At 42.5% G+C, this 23,772-nt stretch overlaps 1 protein-coding gene across 1 annotated transcript in view; it reads left to right on the top strand.

Moving 5' to 3' along the window:
* Window positions 1-23,772, top strand: part of LOC145399013 (uncharacterized) — a 79,125-nt gene that overhangs the window by 26,590 nt on the left and 28,763 nt on the right. Inside the window, exons 5-6 of the mRNA XM_080271742.1 lie at window positions 981-1,109; window positions 3,372-3,446. Of these exons, the coding sequence (XP_080127868.1) occupies window positions 981-1,109; window positions 3,372-3,446 (204 nt within the window). The remainder of the gene's footprint in view (window positions 1-980; window positions 1,110-3,371; window positions 3,447-23,772) is intronic.

Here is a 23,772-nt window from a genome sequence, read left to right as displayed (position 1 = left end):
TATATAGTTTTATGATAATATTTTTATGACATAACAAACTATATCAGCTCAAATCTTTAAGTCATTTCACCGATGCTTTTTTTCACTTCCAAGTAACGTGTTACCTGAAGCCATGGCAGTGTCTCAGAAAGTTTAGTAGTTATTGGGGCAGTACATTCCAGTGGGGTTGGTTTGTAAATTAATCTTTATGTGATGAGTAAGGATGGAGGTTTGGAGGGTGAAGTGCTTGAAAGGGTACAGCAGGGAAGAACGGTTGCTGGTTCTTTGAAAGCAGTGATAAGAAACAGGGAAGTGAGCATGGAAGTGAAAAAGTTACTACATGACAGTATTGTGATACCAACTCTAATGTACGGAAGTGAAGCTTGGACATTGTTGGAAGGACACAAGTCAAGAGTGAGAGCAGTGGAAATGAGTTATTTAAGTGGAGCCTGTGGAGTCACGTGGAGAGACAGGCTGACGAATGAGGATATAAAGGAGCGTTGTGGTGTGGATGTGGATGTGATAGGCAGCGTTATGAGGAACACACTGAGGTGGTTTGGCCATGTGGAGAGGATGGAGGGTGAAAGACTGACGAAGAGAGTGTATGTGAGTGAGGTGGAGGGGGGAAGAGGGAGGGGGAGGCCGAGGATGAGATGGAGGGATGGGGTGGAGAGGTATATGAGAGAGGGGTGTGTGAGTTGGAAGCAGGGCAGTGAAATGGCGGGGGACAGGGTGACTTGGAGGCGATTTGTTTGTGGCCACCCCAAACGGGATTGAGGCATCTGGCAATAGATAGATAGTGATTCATAGGATGATGCTTTCCCCCCCCCCCCCCCAGACTGATTTATTGTTTTCTGGGAGCTGAGCTGTGCAAACAGGATAGGATGAAACTGATGTACTGTACATTTTGATATCCTTCACTTTTCAGCATATCAGGGGTATGTGTAGACATTACTGGTGCAATGTCTTATCACTCATTTTGAAACTCATCTCCTCATCAGGCGGAGCTGAAGGCAGCGCTGCGACACCGGCGAGGGGATGACTCTGGGTCTGGGGATGATGACCCTGGTCTCCCTCGTTCTCCTCCAACCTCACCCACCACCCTTGATGTCCTCAACCATGGTCTTAAGGTAATGATGATTCCTGTTGTACTTAATGAAAATACAGTACTTTAATTTTTTTTTCGATACCAGCGCTTTTTCATGTCCATTTGACACTGCTTTTGTTTTCCTCTTCCTTTTTGTCATTCACTATCAACCTTTGACGTTATTTTTTCATAGTCACGTTACCATAACACTCTCTCAGTGTTATGGCATTGTTGTTCGAGTCTGGAGCTGCTGTTGCACAGGACCTCATGATAATGCAATACATTGTACAGCACTTATAAAAGTAGTATAGCAGCAGCAGGTGTACTCATTCTGCATTGTAAAATTGACTTACAGTGATTACTCTGCAATTCATATTGAAGACAGGATTATTCACTGAAGAATTCATTTATAACTTCAGATGCAATCCACTGCATTTACCAGGGCTGTGGAGTCGGAGTTGGAGTCAGAGTTGGAGTCAGAAACAATTATGGTGATGCTGGAGTCGGAGTGGGAGCCAGTAAAAAAGTCCTTACTCCGACTCCGACTACCAGTAAAGAAATTTTTAAGCATGATGTAGATGTAATGTGGAGCTATTGCTTTTCGAATGACAGCTCCTTCGATTTTATTTCTTGCTGCTGCAGTTCATTTTTCTTTTATTTTCCACATTTTATTTAGTTGTTTGTTGTTCTCCTGTTCTTTGTTTATGTTGAACATAAACACAGGTGCTGCCATCTGTTGACAGAATGACAAGAACAGAATGTAAACAGACACCATGATCATCAGATCTAAGTAACTATCATTTTGTAATACTTTAGCTACAACCATTAAAGTCAGACCTAGAAGGACATGGGTTTTAAAAGTAGCCTGATGATTCACGTGGTTGTGATGGAATTACATCTTGCGTAAGTCAACATGGCAAATTTATTATAGAGAAACTCTAAGGGGTCAGAGTTGGAGTCAGAGTCAGACACACAAGAAATCAAGGAGCCGGAGTTGAGTGTTTTGGGTACCTACGCCACAGCCCTGGTATTTACGGTGACTTGCACGGTAAAAAGTTACTGCAGTTTTCTGAGGGGGTAGTGAATAATGACATGGAAGAGGGTGAAGATGCAAAACAGATATATGTATGTGGTCCAAGTGAAATAAACATAAAAAGGTGTAATGTATGGGAGGAAATGGATGTGATGGGAGTATGAACAAGTGTGAAGATACAAGAGAAGATAGGGGGTGTGTCTTTTGTTTGCAAATAAGCAGATGTTAAAAGTGAAAGCTGGTAGATGGTTAAGTGCAAGAAATGTCTGAATAAGATTGAAAAAAGGTGTATAACATGGGGTTTTGTAAGTGGACATAATATGTGGCCCAGACAGATAAATATAGGGAGATCAGAGGAAAATCAGAATGCCATTAAAGGAATGGTTTGAAAAGTTTAATAGTTATCACCATTGTGTAGGGGGTTAAAGGGAGTGTATTGAGGTGGTTCAGGCATTGAATCCACTGAAACTAAAAAGGTAATACTGTAGTTAATAAAGAGAAAGCTGATGTGAAGATAAACAAAGAAAAAGCTTAGGGGGCCCAAAATTGCAAGTGCTCTCTCTTTAGTTCTGAGTTATAACAACAGATTAAAAACTAAAATGCTATATGATGCTAGTTATGAGAAAGTGCTGTGGAATGAATAAATAGCCTTAACATTGTTTAATTCTTCCATTGAGCTGTGTGAAATAATCTATTAAAAGAAAAAAATCTCTGGGCTAAGCTAAAGAGATGAAAAACACAGAGACTGGGAAGTGTTTTTGCCATGCCCTTGTGGGATGACCTTTGATACTGAACATCAAGCAGTCGTGAAACATTGTAAAGGAGTTTTGACACTGAATGGATACTCTGTACTAAATCTGATTAACTGTTGTTGTTGCTATTTTGTTATATTGTATAAATTGGCACTACCTGCTTGTCTTCTGTATGACTAGTATTGTAAGTACAGCAGAGGTTGTTTTAATCCCTTCAGTACAAATAATCTTTCCAGAGTTTTATAGATTTGTCTCAGAGTACCAGTGAATGAAGTGTGAAAGGATAGCACAACACTGAAGGGGTTAATGAATATTGTTTCAACCCTTTTAGTATGAGAGGTGTCCTAAACTGTTGTCTGAAGGTAGCAAGAACAAAAAGCGCATCATTATGTTGAAGAAGTTAATTTGTTCATTGTCTTCAAATTATTTAAATTTTTGGCTTTTATGAAAAAAAGCATGGTACTGAGGAGGTTGATAAATAGTTTCCTGCTTTACCTACGTTTTTGGTCTTCTTCCACAGGCATCCTCTCGAGCCACTCAGAGCACGTGTAGTGATGGTTCCCTCCTCTCCATGGGTAGCTCAGAGAATGATGAGGTAAGTTCAGTTAAGCATGTTGATTTCAGTTGCTTTTTTGTTGCACTGGAGAAGATATGGTGAGTTAGATGGGTGAATTATACTCAGATAGCAAAACATTTATATTGTGAGGACATGACAGTTTCTACCTGACTTTGACCCTCTTCAGGTGTGAGTGATAGTATGGGGGTACTGTATACTGTAGCACATTTATTCGTACTGTTTACGGCATTGTGTTTGCAAGACAAGATATGGTGTGTTATTAATAGGTATTCAGATATTCCATCAGTTTTAGCCTTTATCTTGTCCAAAACTTAATTGCTTAAGTTAGTCAGGTGGGAGCAATGTGGTAAGGTGACAGGCATAAATGTATTGCAGTTTCCTTGGCTGACTACATTTTGATGAGGTTTTGCATTTGTGTGTGTCAGTACTGTTTCTGTTTAATGAAGATAAAAGGCTGAGCTTTATCCTGTACTTGATATGTATTTTGTTTGGATAATTGTACACAAGGTAAAAAAAGTATCGCACAGGAGGGGCACAGTGATATCCGAAATAATCAATGTAGCTTGTGTAGTGCTTGGAAAATTAATTTATTCTCCTTTGAATATGCATCCAGTAACAGTATCAGCCGTAAATTGTCATAGGAAACCTATCTATGACATACTTATGTAAGCATGTCTGACAACAAGGGGGGAAAATCATCAGACATTTCCAGAGTCCATCGTCTGTGGCATCAAATTGTTTTGGGCCAAATGTGCATCAATACTGTTTTTTAATCTTGTGTACTGTACGTGCTAGTTTTTAACAGAGTGAAAACCTAATGTAGTCATAGTTTGCCTGCAAGTGGGTGAAATTGAAGGCAGGCAAAATGGATGAATTACTCCTGCCTACAAACGGCAGTTAATCCACTTTATTTTCTTAGATTACTTTACGTCATTCCTTAATCTGTAGTGTAATTAAAGGGTATTAGAACTGTATGAACATAACCATCTATGCAACAATTTCATGTATAAACAAACATGAAAAGTAAGATGCAAGATATCTTTGTCTATGAAATAGTGGCTGATTATGGATGATTCAGAATGTATAAATGATTGTTAAGCTCCAGTTATGAATTTATGCCATATGTAGACCTTCTTCACGTGAAATGGCATATTTGGTTATCATGTAAGTTGTTGGTAAGTGGTAGGAAAAGATCGTACTGAGCCTCGACTCAGTGATATTTCTGTGCAAGAGAAGGGAAACACGTAAGTACAACATTACACGTATGATGAAGCACTGCACAGCACATGCCACAGTAGCATGAAAACTGTGGGAAAACCCCATGGGGGCAGTTGCTTATATGTGGTTGTCAGGTCTTCTTGGTCAGGCAGATTGAGGTTGAATGGCAACAATGACTTTATATTTTACTTTAATCACTTTAACCTAAAGAAAGACCTCTCATATATATGGAGGGTTATTGAAGGCAGTACATAATCTCTTCTGGTGGAAAAATTGCTACCAGGTTGAATATTTAAGGGTGGCATCTCTTCTTTACTGTAGCATGAGAGATTATGGAGCAAATACTTGTGTGACAACTCATTCAAGGCCTTAACACTTGGGTCACTTCACTTGAGTTGTACGTTATCAAAGTGATGGTGGTCGCTGATCCATCTGACACTGTTATGTCAATATTCTTATCACAAGTGTGTTAATGGGAGTGGGGTGGTGGGGGAAGGAGTATAAGTGGGAGATTGAGTGAGAGTACAGTATATTGATTTGAGATCGAGTGGAGTGCATGAGTTTAGAATTGAATTGGAGTGCATGAGATAGGATGAAATGCTAAGATACATGAGATAGGATTGAGTATAGGGAGTATGAGCCTAGAGCAACGAAGGAATATGTGAATTTAGGGTCAGTGAGGGAGTGCATAATTTTCAGTCCGAAGGAGTGCATTAATTTAAGTTAATTATTATGATTATGTACAGTATTTTTTTCTTGATTGAACTGGAGTTTGGTATATCCTCCATTAACTCTTTCATTATGAGAGAGCTCTCCTTAGTTGGATTAAACCATTTAGAGGTACCCAGTATAAGCCACAAAGTAACTCCATGACATTAATAGGTTTAGTAATGAGACTGGAATTCAGGATTGCTAATGGAGTGTAGAGGGTGGAGTAAGTATGGACACCCACCTTCCACTCGCTTGTGCTACTTTCAGGTGACTGTGTACAGAGTGACTAGTTAGATGGTTTCTTGTAGACCAGTAAACAGTTTATTATGCTGGGTAATAACTATAAAACCAGATGGACAGCTGGTGGTCTAGTGGGTTAAGGAGCTCCAGTTGGATGTGGCCCATAGGGTGTACATCCAAGAATCAGTTGTGGTTTATTGTTCACATAATACCTGTCAGGGGCAAGTGGCTGATCACTCTTGCTGTAAATGTCTGGACTAAGTAATCCAGCTGTGGCCTCCCCTGCTCCTGATGGGAAAATATGATTGATGGACAGAAAGCTTGGGATTGAGTGCAGTGTGCTTGAGACTGGGATTGAGTGTAGAGAGTAGGAACAAGGAGTAAGGAAGGAGTGCGTGGATTTAGGTCCGATCAAGGAGTGCCAAATTTAAAGATTGAGTGTGGAGGTTGCAAGTTTAGAAATGAGTGAGGAGGCCATGGCTGAAGGACTGATGAAGAAGTGCATGATTATAGGACTGTCTGAGGAAAGCATGAGTTTAGGGAGAGGTGAAAGATAGGGGTGGACTGAAATGTGAACAGATAGGCTAGTGAAAGAGGGTTAGGTATTGATATATAGAGGTTTTATTAGTAAATGAGAGGAATAGAAGTATGGGGTGAGAATAGTCAGGTCCAGTCAGGGACAAAAATTCACCAAGTATTTCACCCTTACTGCTTCTCACTTCCCTCTGCTGTTGTACTGTACTTAAGCTGAGAGAGACTCTGTATGTATCTTGGCTCGTAGGTGCTACTGTTTGATAGGGTGTCAGGGAAGAAATCAATGGCCATGCCAGGTGTAACTTAGATGCAGTGGGATAGTAAAAGAAATATTGTTCCTAATTCTGCATAGAATCAGGAACAATATAGAAGGAATAGAAAATGGAATGAGGAAATGGCTAGGAAAGGATAAGAGGAGAAGGGGGTTAGAAGTGGATAGGGAAGAGAGGTAGTGGAAGATGAAAGTAGTGAAGAAATGAATCCCTAATGAGAAGGAGGAGATGTAAACTGAACTGGGAATGGAAAGGTAGGAAGGAAACAGAGAGAAAGAGAGATCCTGACACAGCACAACTCTCACTTGTTACCCTCACTTGGAGTTCACACGGAGGAAGTGAAGCAGAGGAGAGTTCTGGGTGTCGTCAGTCTCTCTCTCTCTCCACACACACACACACACACACACACACACACACACACACACACACACACACACACACACACACACACACACACACACACACACACACACACACACACACACACACACACTGCAAAAAACTGCATAAGAAGAAAGGTGATAAAGACGTAAGGAAATTCAGTTTCCCAAACAGAGCAATTGATCAATGGAATGCACTACCGAATGAAATAGTGTGTGCCAAAACAATTCACAAATTTAAGGATATGTACGATAAATATGGTTTAAGACACGGAACAGTACGAGCTTGACTCATTCCTGTAAAGATACAATTAGGTAAGAACAATTAGGTAAGAACACACACACACACACACACACACACACACACACACACTTTCCCACGTTATCCCGGTTCCTCCACTGTCTCTCACTTCCACTCAGTTTCCACCCAACTCCACTTTCCCTCATTCACACCTTGAAATCTTCCACAATTTTTATAATTTACGTTCCATCTGTCATATTCTCCTCTGCATTTTATTATTCATATTAATTTATCATTTTCATTTTTTATTCTATCTATCTATTGCTAGACGCCTCAATCCCGTTTGGGGTGGCCACAAACAAATCGCCTCCAAGTCGCCCTGTCCCCCGCCATTTCACTGCCCTGCTCCCAACTCACACACCCCTCTCTCATATACCTCTCCACCCCATCCCTCCATCTCATCCTCGGCCTCCCCCTCCCTCTTCCCCCCTCCACCTCACTCACATACACTCTCTTCGTCAGTCTTTCACCCTCCATCCTCTCACTGCCTTTAATTTCCCGTTGTTATTTTTTCATCATTTTTTCCTTTACTATATTCCTTCTCAAGCATTTTTGTGGTATTATGTTTTGCTGTAGTTTTCCCATATTTATTATACTGTTACCTTTAATTCTGTAGTTTCCCATAAATTCTATCATTCCCGCGTTTCTGCAATTTAACTTCAACGTTTTCCCTCATTTTCTGTAGTTCCTCTATAATTTCAGAATTTTTCCCGCCATTTCTGTCTGCTCCCCCTATAGTTTTCCCTGGCCTTATTAAAAACTTTCTTATAGTTCTTACTTTGCCCCCTTATTCCTGATTTTCCATTGAGAGAAGGGTGTGTGAGCTGGGGGAAGGGCAGTGAAACGATGGTGGACAGGGCGACATGGAGGTGATTTGTTTGTGGCCACCTCTTCCGGGATTAAGGGGTCTGGCAATAGATAGGTAGCTAGATGGATATATTATCTCATTGTTTCACTTACATTGATTTTTTTTATTAGTTATATTGTTTTAATTTTGTTTACAGTTCGTGTGTGTTAAGATTTCTCACGATAGAATTCAAAGGAGTGTTGAGAGTACACTAGGAACACGTGATTAGTACTTGCCGTAATGTTATGGTCCGCCTCCCATACTAAGACCGTTACGAGAGAGAGAGAGAGAGAGAATGTGTGTGTGTGTGTGTGTGTGTGTGTGTGTTCGTTCCGTTTTTTTCTTTTTGCAGTTCTGTCTACTCATTCCTCCTCTTTCCCATGTCACTTCCTCCGCCATTAGTTTTGCTGATTGACTGACTTGCTTGCTCGCTCACTCACATTTTCCTTCCATCCTCCCACACACCTCACTTCCTTCACCTCACTCACTTGTATATTCCCTCGCTTACACCATCACTTAATCTGCTTTCCTCCCTCCATCTTTCACGTATCCTCTTCCTCTCTTTCACCCCTCCCTTCCCTCCTTTTCCCCACTCCCTTTACTCCCTTTCTCCCATTTAATTTCGCTTCTCCCTCGCTACCCCACTTTCCTTCCTCTCTCTTCCTTTCCTTCTTTCCCTCCCTCCCTCTTCTCGTCTCTAGTTTCTTTCCTCTCATTTTCTTTCCCTCCCTCCCACCCTCGCATCCCCCCAGACCTCCCTCCCCTTCCTCACACCTCATCTCTCTCTCTCTCTCTCACACACACACACACACACACACACACACACACACACACACACACACACACACACACACACACACACACACACACACACAAGCAGTCGAGTGTGAGAGAGCTGTGTGAGTGGCTGAGTGTGTGTGCGCGCGTGGTGTGAATAAGCCGTAAATGGTCTTGGCTCCGGTCGGTGCGAATAGCCGCTCTGGAAACAATCAGTCATTATCTTTGTTATTAAATCGTAGATCTCAAATAAATTTCTTTTATAATTTACCAGTATTATTCACTTTCAGGTAAATGGCGTCATTATTGCTTTTATTTTTGTTTTATGTTTTACTTCAGGGGAGACATTGTTGAGTAGTGCACGTTTACCATATTCTTTCTTTACTTTTATTTATTTATTTATTTATTTGTTGTTTTTGTCACGGCTAGAAAGATTTTATTCAGCTTCAGCGATGGTCTGCCCCACAAGAAGTCAGTGCGCCCTGGAGGAAAACAGTCCTTTAACATCTTGCTTGTATTATTATTATTATTATTATTATTTCAGTATTTTTTCGTTTTACTGCCACGCGAGTAAAATTCAGGGATGGGCTTTCGTGCTGAAGTAGTTTTGATTTTTAGGCAAATTTCACTCGTTCCTCGTACATTTCATTCGTCACTTTTTTTTTTTTTTTTTTTTCCGTATTGCAAGTATCAGACAGATTTATTCTGATTAGGGCAGACTTCACGTAGCGAAGAGGTTATATATGTGGTCTTTATTTCACTCGTTACTCGTATATTTCCATTTCTCTAATATCTCGGGGTTAAATTTGTCATCGGTATATTTATTTATTTATTTTTACCGCCAGACAATTTATTCAGCTTAGGCAAATCTCCCGTAGTGATGAGGTTAGATATACAGATAAATATTCACTCGTTTCTCTTCCATTTCCATTCGTCTCATCTCGTGTTTACATTCATCAGCTGTTTTTTGTTTACCTGCCACCACCTGTTGCCAGCCGCGGTTTGTCGACATATGGTGCGTGCGTACGTGTGTGTGTGTGTGTGTACGTGTGTGTGTGTGTGTGTGTGTCGGTCAGTCTGTTAGCGGTGTTTTTATTAGCCTGTACGGTGTGTGTTGCTCCGTTACACCATGCTAATGAGGGTGATGATGGCTGGTTACGTGAGGCATTAGTTGGTGATGATGATGAGGAGAAGGATGATTTATTGCAATTATTGGTAGTTTTTTATTGATAATGTTAGTTACTGTGTTGTAAGTTTGTTGATATGGAATTTATTATTGATTATTATTATTATTAGTAGTAGTAGTAGTAGAAGTAGTAGCAGCAGCAGCAGTAGTATCCTAGTAGTAATAATTGTGATAGTAGTCGTAGTAGGAACGGGATGATGTGGAGCCTCTTACGGTACCCCTGATAACTGGGTGGACAGACGCAAGTGCAGCGTCCATCCGGGAACCAAACCACCAAAATATTCTCCTCCCTGCCGCAAGGAAACATCAGTTCACCACGGGCCAGCCCAGTAGGGGTGGTTGCTTGGCTGCTGTTGATGGGTGTGCTCGGCCAGACAATTCCACATTATTTCTGCAGTGTGCGTCAGTGTCAGTGGCTTTCACTGGTTGACGCCTGCCATTAGAGTTAAACAATTAGATCAGTTAAGGGCGTGGAGGGTCCGCAACGCTTTCCTTCCTACATCCACCCCTCCCTTCCTATCTCTCTTCTCTCTTCCTGACCCCCTTTCCCTCTTTCCTCCATCCCTCATACCGTTTTCCCTCTCCCGTTTCTCCCATTCACTCCTTCCTCCATCCATCCATACCTTTTTCACTCTCCCTTTTCTTACTCTTTTCTCCCTTTCCCAAACCCTTCCGTACCTTGTTCTCTCTCTTTTCTCCCTTCCTGAGTCCCTTCTTCCTTCATTTCCTCTATTTCCTCCCTTCCTCTCGCCATTTTTTCCTTCCCTCCCTCTCTTCTCCTCACTTACATTCTTTTCTTCTCCCTTTTCTCCCTTCATTATTTTCTCTCATTTCCCTCTCCCGATGCCTTACGTCTCTATCTTCCTCTCGCATTTCATTTTCTTTTTTTTTTTTTTTTTTTCTTTTCTCATTCTTTGACTCCCCCTCCCCCTCCTTCTCTCTCTCTCTCTCTCTCTCTCTCTCTCTCTGCTGCGACTAAAAAGACTATGTTCATGGGCTCTTGCTTGATGATGTGTTTTTTTTCGTGTAAACTATTGTGATGGTGTGATTGTGTGTTAGGTAAATAGGTGTATGCGGTGTTAGCTGTAATTATTAGCATCAGTGTTCCCATTCTTTTTTGTGCTTTAACTTGCTATATACTCCTGTTACTATCATTATTATCCCTGCTATCATCACCACCACCACCACCACTGCCGCCGCCGCCACCACCACCACCACCACCACCACCACCACCACAGCACCTGCCTAACCCCCCACCCAGCACATGTACTTCCATCACCTCCCTCACACCTCCCACCTCACCCACCACATCTGCCACCATACCTGATACCCCCTACCACCATCCCTATCACCACCCTTACACCAACCACCCCAGCCTACCGTACCACACCTGCCATCACAACCAACCACAACTGTCACTACTACCACTTCATCGTCTACTATCACTCTCATATTCACACCCACGTTCCTAACCACCAATTCTTGCTACACAGTCTTCGTACACACCTTCCACCCCTCGCACGACCCTCATCGCCACCTCAGTCACATCCCTACCACTCCCATCACCTCACACACTACCACCCCTACCAACACACATTCCCACCATCCCCACCCTTTCATCCAGTATCTCTGCCATAATCCCTTCCCACCCCTACCACAATCCCATCCAATCCTATCCCCTACCACAACTCATTCCCATCCTTACCACATCCCATCCCATCCCCTACCACTTCGTCACCACCACCCCTATACTCACATCAAGCGTCGTCAACCTCTCAGCCACATTCACGACCTGCCGTCCATGCTGCCACACCTACCACCTATACCACCCCCACCCTCCCTACTACCACCCACTCCACTCCCACCCTCCCTACTACCACCCATACCACGCCCACCCTCCCTACTACCACCCATTCCACCCCCACCCTTCCTACTACCACCCACACCACCCCCACCCTCCCCACTACCACCCACATCACAACCCCAGAGAACCCCAGCCTACCATACCAGCTCACTGTGACAACTACCATCATCATCTTAACTACCAACCACATCCTTACCACACCTACCACCCTGCCCTCTTATATACACACCCACCAGTCCTACCACCACAATTACCACACCCACCACAATCACCATTCCACCTATCAACCCCTTCATCACACCTATCATCTCTTCTGCCCCCATCCACTCCTCTGCCACCACCACTACCACCACAGATCCATCCCATTACCACCCTCTCTGACCACTGCACCATCCTTGCCTATAGTCTTCCTCCTTTCACCCTTACTACCACCACTACCCACACACTTGAACCCCTACCCTCCCTACCACCACACCTACCATCACGCCTACCATTTCAGTCACTGCACCTACCACTCCTACCCTTTCCGATACCATGCATACCTTCATCCCAGCCTTCACCACCACAACCTCACCTACCACTTCTTCTCTCATCTACCACCCTCGCCACAAACCCATCCTACTCCTATCCCATTCACCACAGTTACAACCACCACCCCTACCCCTACACCTACCACAACCACCTTCACCCCTGCCACCCCATTCACCACACCTACCACCGTCACCACCACCCCCTCTTCTACCACCGTCACCACCACCCCTTCCACCACACCTACCATCTCGACCACCACAGCCCCTGCCATCCCCGCAAACCACGTCCCCACCACAGGCCTCATCCATCCCACGTCTTCCTCCTTTCACCAGCATTGCCACTTAGCATTATCTTGGAACCAGTGGCCAACCCCATGTCTGCCACCTGCTACTCTACCGTCACGCCCATCGAGAAGGGGGAGAGAGGGGAGATGGAAATAGAGGGAAGAAGGAGGGGAGGAGATGGTTATATAGGGGAAGAGATGGATATAGAGGGGAGGAGGTGGATATAGAGGGGAGAAGGAGGGTAGATGGAAATAGAGGGAAGAAGGAGGGGAGGGATGGAAACAGAGGGGAGAAGAAGGGGAGGAAATGGAAATAGAGGGGAGGAGATGGATATGGAGGGGAGGAGGAGGAGAGGGAAATGAAGAGGGGAGAATATGGAACAGAGAGAGAGGAGGAGGTAGAATAGGGATAACAATAATAATAATAATAATAGAATACTAGTAGTTGTAGCAGTAGTGGTAGTAATAATAATAATAATCATCATCATCATCATCATCATCATAATAATAATGATAATAATAATAATAGTTCGACCTAAATATCCTTGTTTGAACGAGCCCCCTTCCTGGTGACGTATTCTCAGTTCATTTTAACTAGGCGTAAAAGCGCTAAAATTGCCACCTGTTCATCTTGAGTGCTGAGATGTAGCGGGAGATTAGCAGTAGAATGACGCGCTAGTCACGAAGAAGTGCTGTGGAAAGGATGGGTGGCTGTTGTATTGGTCTGTATTCTCGTTCGGTTAAAGAAGCCTCCTAGCACCTCTTCCTTAGCGATTTACTATTGGATACGGCTGGTTAATATCAATTTGAAGGTCCGTTATGCCGTGTATGTTGGTATACGAATGACTTTAATGACACAGAAAAGGACAGTTAGGGGTAATAAGCAAAATAAGTCGCTAAGAAAGAGGTGTTACGCATGGTGAACGAAGCGGGGTGTTGTTTAGTGATTATCAAACACAAATAGATGCCAAAAATAAAACTGATGAACCATCGATCTGAAGTGTTTAGTAGATAAAAAAAAAGTAAAAAAATCAGTTATAAATCAGCCACCCAGGTCTGTAATCACGTATCTATCTATCAATAGCCAGACGCCGTCATTCCGTAAGGGGTGGCCACAAACAAATCGCCTCCATGTCGCCCTGTCCCCTCCCATTCCGCTGCCTTCCCCTGCACTCACACCCTCTCTCACATATACCTCTCTATCACTCCATCTCATCCAGAGCCCCTACACCCCACTCACACACTCTCCTAGTTAGTCTCTCACTATCCTCTCCTCTTGGCCTAAGCTGTTAAATGTCAGTGATTCAGGTCACGGCCAAAAACATGATACGGAACAGTGACCGTCGTTTTTTTTTTTTTTTTTTTTTTTTTGAGGGGGGTGAAGCGTAAACCAGCCTGTCAGGAAATTGTTAGATATACAGTAGGTTAGAAATTTGTTGTTATTGTATTTGACTCCGAGACGTGCCCTGGAAAAGTCACATTAGAGGTGGGAGGAGGAGAGAAGGGGGGGGAGGAGACATAGGGGAAGGGGAGGGAAAGATGAGTAGAAGGGGGAGACATAGGTGGAATAGGAGATAAAGATGGGTAGAAAGGGGAGAGACGTAGGAGGGGAGAAAAATATGGGTGCAAAAGAATTAGACGTAGGAGGAAAGGAGGGAAGAATGAGTGGAGACAAAGGAGGAAAGTTAAGACTGTAAATAAAAATAAGAATAGGAAGAAGAGGGTGACGGAAGAGGAGACGTAGGGGGAAGGGAAGATGGAAGGTTGCGTTGAGGGACAGACGATGTAAATAAAAGCAGAGGAAGATGGAGAGGTGCAGAGAGTGAACACATTGGAGGAAAAGAAGGAAAGATTGGAAGAGGCGGTGGAGAGAGTGTAAAGAATAAGGAGAGTGATGGAGGCAGAGGAAGAAGACGTAGGAGAAGGGGAGAGAAATATAGGAGGAGGCGTTGGAGGGAAGACTAAATAAAACAAAAGATGAGGAAGGTTGTGGTGATGGATGACTTGGCTGGAGGAGACGTCACATAAGATGGTCCCGCTAGAGTCGATTTCCTCACCCTTTACCGCCTCCCTTTATCGCTGCTCACCCTACTTCCTCCTCCCGTCTCTTCCTCCTCCTCCTCCTCCCTTCTATTCTTCTTCCACCTTCTCCTGCTTCTCCCTTCTAGTTCCTTTTTATTCTTCCCTCCGCGTCTTCCCTTCGTGTTTCTTATTTACATTCCTCTTTCTTTAGCTATGTTTCCTTCCCTGCATTCTCCCCCTTTCTCTGTATTGCCCTCCTATAATATCTTTATCTTCATTTTAGTATTTCCTTTTTGAGTTATTATCTTCCCAGTTGTGCAGCGCCTATCGTTATCAGAAGTTAGATCGCGAGACAAGCGAAATCAGATGCAAGTAACACCCAAACTACGATCCCAGACTTTAACATGATGGACGAAAGTAGTGAGAATTGCGATTAAACTTTTACAGGGAAAATCATCTTCCGTTCTCTTTAGTAATTACCTCAGTTCTAAATTCCAAAACTATCATCTCTCTTCATAGCTAACTACAATGCCAAACTTTAAAATAATAGAGGGAGGTAGTGGGAATTGGAATTAAGCTTTTAGAAGGAAAATTAACTCCTTTTATTTTCTCATGTAAATTCCAGACTGCCATCTCTCGCCGTAAGTAAATTAACTACAATCCACAATCCCAGCATAATGGACAAAAGTAGTGAGAGTTGCAATTAAACTTTTAAAGGGAAAATTACTCCAGCTCTCCAGTTATTTCCTCAGTTCTGCAATTTTTGAACCGGCATCCCTCACCATCCCGGTTGCCAGACGCAGCCAGGTAGCGGGACTGTGGGAGCGACAGATGTTTTGGTCAGTGACGTTCGAGTGTGCGCGGAGGCGGCGTGGGTGTAACTCTTACCTCGATATTATAAAATGTACAGTTACGATTCCTTAAAAGGAAAAAAGATATAAATTTCTAAGAACTTGGAAAATAGTGGAAAATGTGTAACCTTTGGATTTTTAAAAAGTGCGTGTGTGTGGATTTCTCTTTCCTGGTTTAAATTTGATGACGGGAGTATATTGACGTATCATGAATGCGAATATTTTGGCGCCAGATCTCACGAGTGAATTTGCAAAGTGAAGGGAAAGTAGTGATGGGGGTAGTTTTGTTAAGAAATGGCGGTTGTGGAGTGGAGTGTAGTCTGCTGCGTGAGTTAGGGTCAGTGCAACGGTATGTGCAGGGGGGGTAGGGAAGAGCAGTGGGGGGCAGAGGAGGAGGTGGAGAGGTTAAGAGGGAATAGGGAGAGGCTGAGCAAAATGGAGAGATGAGGAATAAGTGAAAGATGAGATGAAGGAGGTAAAGAGTGAGGTGGGGAAGGAATAGGAAGAGATGGAGGAGAAGGAATTGAGAGAAACGGAAAAAAGGATGAGATGTAGTTGAATAAATAAGAATAAAGAGAAAAAAGGAGTGAGATGGTGAAGGAAGAGAAGGAGGAAAAAGAGGAGAGTTTGGGAAGGAATAGAGAGGCGGAGGAAAGAAAAAGAAAGATGAAAGAAACGGAGAGGAGATAGTGAAGGTGATCAAAGAAGAAATATAAAGAATGAACTGGGAAGGGTTGGAGGAGAGAGAGAGAGGGGGGGGTGCAGAGAAAGGAATTGAGAGAAACTGAGGAGATACACTTGAGAGATAATAGAATCGTGAAAATGATGATGGGAGGGAAGAAAGAATGGAGAGATGGAGAAAGGATTAAAGAAAAAAAAAAAAACGAAGAAACGATGGAATCAAGATGGAAGTAGATAGATAGAGAGGGGGGGGGGGTTAGGGATTGAGTAAAGACAGAAAAACGCAAATGAGAAAAAATAACATGCAAAACTATAAATAAATATAAAACTAACGTGGAGGCTGTAAACTAAGAAAAAAAAAGGGGGGGGTGTTAGAGAAAAGAATACGAGAAAAAAAAAATGAAACTCGAAATGCAGATACACCCAAGTCATTGCTTGCAGAACGGGAAAGAAACTACGACTGTCAGCAAAAATAAATGGGAAAAAAATCGTAACAGAGAGAGATCACAAGGAAACACAAAAAATGGGGGAAAGTGGGAAGAAATGTGAGAGAGAAAATTACCTTGTATCTTGCCTGACACTGCATCTTGTGAGGGGTGATGTCGAAAAAGTTATCTCTTGGCATATCAAATCCTTACTCAATAACAATAGCTTTTCTCACGACGTAATTTTTGTCATTTATTTCTTCCCTATTTGCCTTCAATATTTCTCCTCCTAACTTTCTTCTGACGTATTTCTTTCTCCGTACCGTCTTCCTCCACTTCCTCCTCCTAATCAGTCTTGATCATCTTCTCCTCCGTTCTCTACTGCAACCCTCTTCCTCTTCCTTTTCTTCCCTACTCAGTAACAACCCCTTTCCCCACCACACAGCATCCTTCATCATACACGCTTACCTCACCTCTTGTTTGTACTCTTCCTCTCATCTCTCCGTCTCACGTATACACTCTCTCATAGTTGTTTTCTCATCTCCATTTACTCCATATGGCCAGACTCTCTCTAAACATTTATCTTATTTTTAGCTAGTCAGTTAATTTTGGTATTTATATAAAGAAAGGTATATAAGTTTTTTTTTTTCCCTTTCACAATGTTTTTCCATATTACTGTCTCTGGATCCTGGCTTCCTTATTTGTAGCAGTGGGATTAAGATGATAATATGATGATCTTGAGTGATTGAGTGTAGTAACGGTTTGTGTGTGTAATTCACCGGGTCGGTCAGGATCACTTGATGGTCGTGATCGTCAGCTTTTTACCCTCCCGGAAGGGAGCTGAGAGCTCATATAGTCCGATCTAAGGGCAAGGCTGTGACCTTCACACACGCACACACCCGTCCCCTTGCTCGAGGGGGACAGTAACCACCCACTTCGTCAGTGAAACTTTTCGCAACCTGAGCGAGGCGCGAACTCCCGTCCACCAGTTGGCAAGCAAGAGCGTTACCACTGCACCAGCGAGAGTGTGTGTGTGTGTGTGTGTGTGTGTGTGTGTGTGTGTGTGCTTGCGTGCTTTCCTGCCTGCTTGCGTGCGTGTGCGTGTTAAAAATTAGGAAACAGACAGCTGGTAGATAATAAAATTGTTGTGTGGCCAAGTGTAGTAACAAATCGCGTGTCTGTGTGAAGAAAGAAATAGTGAAGTGTTGTCATTACACGCGAGTGCAGTATAACCAGCCTGGCGTGAAATTAATTGAACAGGTTTTGTGTTTTAAGCTTAGTCAACGCTGGTACCGACATTCCCTTCCTCTCACCTTTCCCTCTGCTCATTCGTACCTCATTAATGTTTCTTTTACCTTTCCCTCATTCTTGTTTTGTTTACTGATTTCTTTCCCTCTTTTCCTTCTTCTTGACTGATTATTATTTCTTTTATCTTTTTTTTTATCTTTTATTTTTTTTTCAATATTTCCTTAGTTCATTCTTACTTTTTTTTCTTTTCGCTGACGGATTTCTTTTCTTCATCCTGATTGATTTCTTTTCCTCTTTTTCATCTTTCCGGCTGATTTTTTCCTTTTTCATATTATTTTATCTTGTTTTCTGTATTTTTCTAACCGATATTTCCTCACCTCATTCTTACTTCATTCTTGTTTCTTTTTATTCGTGACTGATTTCTTTTCCTATTTTTCTTCTTGCATTTTCTCTTATTTTTCCGTTGTTTTTTTCACCTTTTCACTGATATCTCCTCTTCTTACCTACCTTTTCTTCTTGTACTATTGCTTTCACTTCCGTGTTAACTCCTTTCCTTCTTTTTCACTTCCCTTTTTCCTTCCTTCCCACCTTTTCCTTTTCTGTATTCTATATTTCTGTCATTCGTTTTTCTTTTCTGTTTCGGATATTTTTCTTTTTTCACTCTTTCTCCCATCTTTCTTCTTTCCTGCTTTTTTTTCGTCTTCTCCCTTTTCTCTTTTCCCCATATTTCTTTCTTGCCTCTTTTCATTTACTTATTGCCTTTCTCTAGTTCTCTCTCTCTCTCTCTCTCTCTCTCTCTCTCTCTCTCTCTCTCCCTGCATTCTTTACTCGTATCATTTCCTTCTCTCCCCCCTCCCTTCCCCCTCCCCCTTCCTTTGCCTTCCTCTTCTATTATACTAATGTGATTTCAATGACAGGGTAGAGAGTGATCTGAGATGCTGTGTGTGTGTGTGTGTGTGTGTGTGTGTGTGTGTGTGTGTGTGTGTGTGTGTGTGTGTGTGTGTGTGTGTGTGAGAGAGAGAGAGAGAGAGAGAGAGAGAGAGAGAGTTGAAAGAGTGATGATTGATGAATTTTGACGTGGCGACACACACACACACACACACACACACACACACACACACACACACACAGATAGTGACAATGTAACATACTGAACCACGTCCTGCCACAATCACCCCCACAACAATGAACATCACGAGAACCACCACCACCATCACCAACCACAACTACCAACATCCAGTGACCTGAACGATCTCAACTACCACCACTACCACCATCACAAATACCAGCATCCACAATGGCCTGAACTATCTCCATCACCAACCACAACTACCAACATCCAATGACCTGAACTATCTCAACTACCACCACTACCATCAACCACAACTACAAACATCCAGTGACCTGACCTATTTCAACTGCCACCACCACCAGCCACAACTACCAGCATCCAATGACCTGATCCATCTCATCATCCACTATCATCAAACGGAACAGCTGCAACCACAGCTATAACCATTCTGCCATTAATTATCTCTAACAACCACAACTACCAACATCCAGTGACTTGAACTATCTCAGCTACCCGGGCAACCAAAGTTATAACCACAACTACCACCAACCATCTAGTACTACACCACAAAAACTACCACCTGAGCCATCACATCACAACTACAATTACCAGCATTCCTTTCAGAGCAACCACAACTACCACCATCACAGTCTAACCACCATCTCTAGCAGTAACCACAACCACAGTTACCAACATCCCTACCAGGTCAACCACAACTACAATCCTAAACCAAGTGCCATCATCCCAGTCTAATTACCACCATCTCCAACGATGACCACTACCACCATACAACCACACTCCCAGCACAACCACTGTCATTAAATCTACCACAGTGGCATTTATTCTTACCACACCCACAACCACACTACCACAGCCACCATAATTAAACGTATGGTATGGAAGGCACGTAATAATTTTCAAAGCTCCAGTTTTACCAGGAGGGAAGCTCTCTCTCTCTCTCTCTCTCTCTCTCTCTCTCTCTCTCTCTGTTTACTCACATGCATCACTCCCTTTTTTGTGATTACTGACCTTTTTCTTAATCCTTCTCCACTTCCTCCCACTCACCACTCTTTCACCTTCTCTTACCTCTCACCTATATACACTCCGTCTTCTGTAGTCATCACTCATACCTCAGTTACCCCTTCTCACCACTTCCCTGCTGCTCACCTCTCATCCTTCACCACTCATATATTCACACTACTCACTCCCACTCACACACTCACTTATATTCACACTACACACTCACTCAGTCTCCTATATTCACACTACTCACTCACTCACTCACTCTTCTATATTCACACCACTCACTCACTTTCCTATATTCACACTACTCACTCACTCACTTTCCTATATTCACACTACTCACTCACTCACTTTCCTTTATTCACACTACTCACTCACTCACTCTCGTATATTCACACTACTCACTCACTCACTCGTATATTCACACTACTCACTCACTCACTCTCCTATATTCACACTACTCACTCACTCACTCTCCTATATTCACACTACTCACTCACTCACTCTCCTATATTCACACTACTCACTCACTCTCCTATATTCACACTACTCACTCACTCTCCTATATTCATACTACTCATTCATTCACTCTCCTATATTCACACTACTCACTGTCACCCACTCACTCTCCTATATTCACAATGCTCGCTCTCTCACTCACTCACTCATATTCACGCTACTTACTTACTCACTCCCCTATATTCTGGCTACTCACTCACTCACTCTTTCCCCGTTGGAGTGGTGAGAGGCAGGTGGTTGGTGTCAGTGGTACAAAGGTTCTGACTGGCTGACCATACTGGGGATGTTGCCACCACCATCACCACCACCACATGCATCTTGTCATCACCAACACCACCATCACACGAATCTTTTCACCATCACCAGCACACGCAGCTTGTCACCACCACCACAACACACTCCTCATCACCACCACCTACACCACTCTTCGCCAAAACCATAACCACCAGCACCACATCCACACTTGACATCTCCACCTTGTGTGTGTGTGTGTGTGAGAGAGAGAGAGAGAGAGAGAGAGAGAGCGTTGGTTGAAGCAGTCATGGTCGTAAATTAATAATAAAAGGATCATAATATAGTCTTTATTGTATGTGTTTTTTCAGCTCTGTTGTTTTCACCAACAATACATTTACTAATTTATATATCTTTGATGATCATTCATCGAGACGGTGAAGGAGAGTGAGACCGAGAAAGAGGAGGAGGAGAGATACAGTGTGGGGTGGTGTGGGAGGATATAAGCAACGGGGAGGGTGGTGTGTCGTGGGAAGAGGGGTCGTTAATGAGTAGGGACAGAAGCGCTGTAAAGGATGGTGGAAACAGGTATAGTCGAAGAAATAACAATCATCCCAGTTCCGTGTGAAGATAATATACAACGGACGAAATACAATGAAAACCTTATCTCCATTAGTGTGTATTTCAGATGTTTCGTTTTTTCCGCTATGTCTTCGTCACACTTCAGGCATATACTTGCATCTCTCTCTGTACCTACTATACATACTATTTAAAGGTGTGGGTGCAGTGTGGGTGAGTGTACGGTACAGTGAAAGCAGGTGTTACGGTACGGTACGATGCGGCGGCGCTGAAAGAGTCCGTTTTCGTGTAGCGGTCGTGTCTGTGGTTAGAAATGCTACCCGTTAAACGCTGCACTGAGAGGCGGCCTTCATGTGCGTAAAAAAAATAAATAAATAAAAAATGATAATGATAAAAGTACGAGAGAGGAGAGAGAGAGAGAGAGAGAAAGAGAATATCCTTACACTGCGAGGGGGGATGATATGGGGTTAGTTTTGCCTTCTTTACTTTCCCTTCAGCTTAGCATCATCCCTTCAGAAAAACTAAATCGGTAATTGATATGAAGGTCATCCAATAATAAGGTACAGCCAAAGAAATAACTGTCTTCGCTGTTACGTCTGAAGATAATTTACATGTGGTGAAGTACAGTGAAAACCCCATCTTGTGTGTGTTGCAGATGGTTAGGTTTTTCTGCTATGAATTCGTCAGACACTGGGACAAAATACTTGCATCTCTCTCTGCACTTCGTTTATTATGCCTCGTGAACTTATATAGCAGATAACGCGTATTTTGCTCTACCCTTGTCAGACGATTTTTACCCAACTCAAAGTCCGTGTTCTTGGGTAAGGAAGCTTCCAAACACCTCTTTCTTTACGATTTAGTTTGGGATTTTGGTGGGTAATATTCTTTTGAACGTTGTCAGTGCAGAGAATGGCGATATTGAAAGGAACATGGAGAGGGACAGGAAGGTGTAATAATCGGCATAAAAAGGATGTAAGAAGCAAAAATGAGAGTACTGATGGATAGTTTGGAAAATAATTCGGTAAAGAAGAATTGCTAGGGAGTCTCCTTGCCCGACGAGATTTAAAAAAAAAAAAAAAAAGTATGAGACGCAAAAATGACGATTTTAATGGGTAGTTTGCGGGCTTGTGGCCTTTGGTTCCTTCTTTTTAAAAATAAATCGTTCAGGAAGTGTTGCTCGGGAGTCTTCATACCCGACGAAAATACAGTCGTAGACGTGAACCTCCAGCGTGGGAAAAAAAAAAAATCATAAATCTAAGTAAATTTTTTTTTCCTCTCTCTCTCTCTCTCTCTCTCTCTCTCTCTCTCTCTCTCTCTCTCTCTCTCTCTCTCTCTCTCTCTCTCAATAATACTATACCAACAGAAAAACCAAAACAGTGATAAAAATGAAACCCTTCCTGTATTAAAATCTAACTGGTTCTCTCTCGCCCTGTGACCACTGAAGAACACTTGTGGCGAGATGAAGAAACCGAGGAAGAATGGAACACCAGAACAATCGAGCACAGTGCTCTCAAGGTGAACACTGCACAGGACGAGGAGGAAAGTGAACAAGGAAAGTGTTAGGAAGGAAGAGAAGAAAGTGATTAAGAAAAACTCTAGATTAGGAAGAAAGTGAGGAAAATGCTGTAATAATCGAGGAAAGTGAAGAAGAATTGAAGAAGAGGAGGAGGAGGAAGAAAATGACTAAGGAAACAATAGCGAAGAAAGAAAGTGACCAAAGATATTCTGGATAAGGAAGAAAATGACTTAGAGAATTGTGAAGGAGGAGGAAGAAAGTGACCAAGAAAATAGTTAAGATGAAAGTGACAGAGTGATATTATAGATAAGGAAGAAAGTGACGAAGAGAACCGTAGGCGGGGAAGAAAGTAACTCAAGAAAAAAAAATAGGCGAAGAAGAAAGTTACAAGACAAGAAGGAATGAAAGCAATACAGTAAGCATTGACGAAAGTGAAGAAGAAAGGCGATCAAGGTGACAACTAGAGTGAACAAAATGATCAGTTAAGTTTCATCCGATCGCTTCTTGGTCGACGAGGAACATCTATCGGCACCAGAGCAGCCTCAAGTCCTCCAAATTCTCCTTGTTCCTTGTTGCTGTACTTCTTCTAGTTTCCTTGTTACTTAGATATTCCTTAGGTCACCTCTACTTTCTTGTTATTGTCCCCTAGTTTCATGTTACTGTCTCCTAGTTTCTTCGTTACTTATACCATCCTCTTTTAATTCTCCTAGTGTTTCATTATTTACTATACTTCTAGTTCCTTTTTACTTTTATGTTTCTCACTTAATTATCCTAGTTTCTCGTTACTCCTCGTTTCATTGCTACTCATTCCTTCTCCCAGATTCTTGTTACTTATCCTAGTTCCCTCGCTACTTGCAGTTTCTTTTCTCCTAGTTTATTGTTACTTAATCTCATTTCTTATATGTTCCTTTGAGTTTTCCCAGTTTTTTGTTTACTTAATCTCATGGTTCTTCTCTTTACCCTCTTTAATTCTACCAGTTTATTGTTTAGTGTGCTTCTTACCTTTATCAATATGTTGTTTTTCCCACCTTCA

The sequence above is a fragment of the Coenobita brevimanus genome, chromosome 47 (assembly GCF_032717465.1).
Source record: "Coenobita brevimanus isolate Jiangsu-jjx chromosome 47, ASM3271746v2, whole genome shotgun sequence".
NCBI classification, from domain to species: domain Eukaryota; kingdom Metazoa; phylum Arthropoda; class Malacostraca; order Decapoda; family Coenobitidae; genus Coenobita; species Coenobita brevimanus.
Note: the sequence above shows the minus strand (reverse complement) of the source record. Positions and strands in the feature narration are given on the sequence as shown.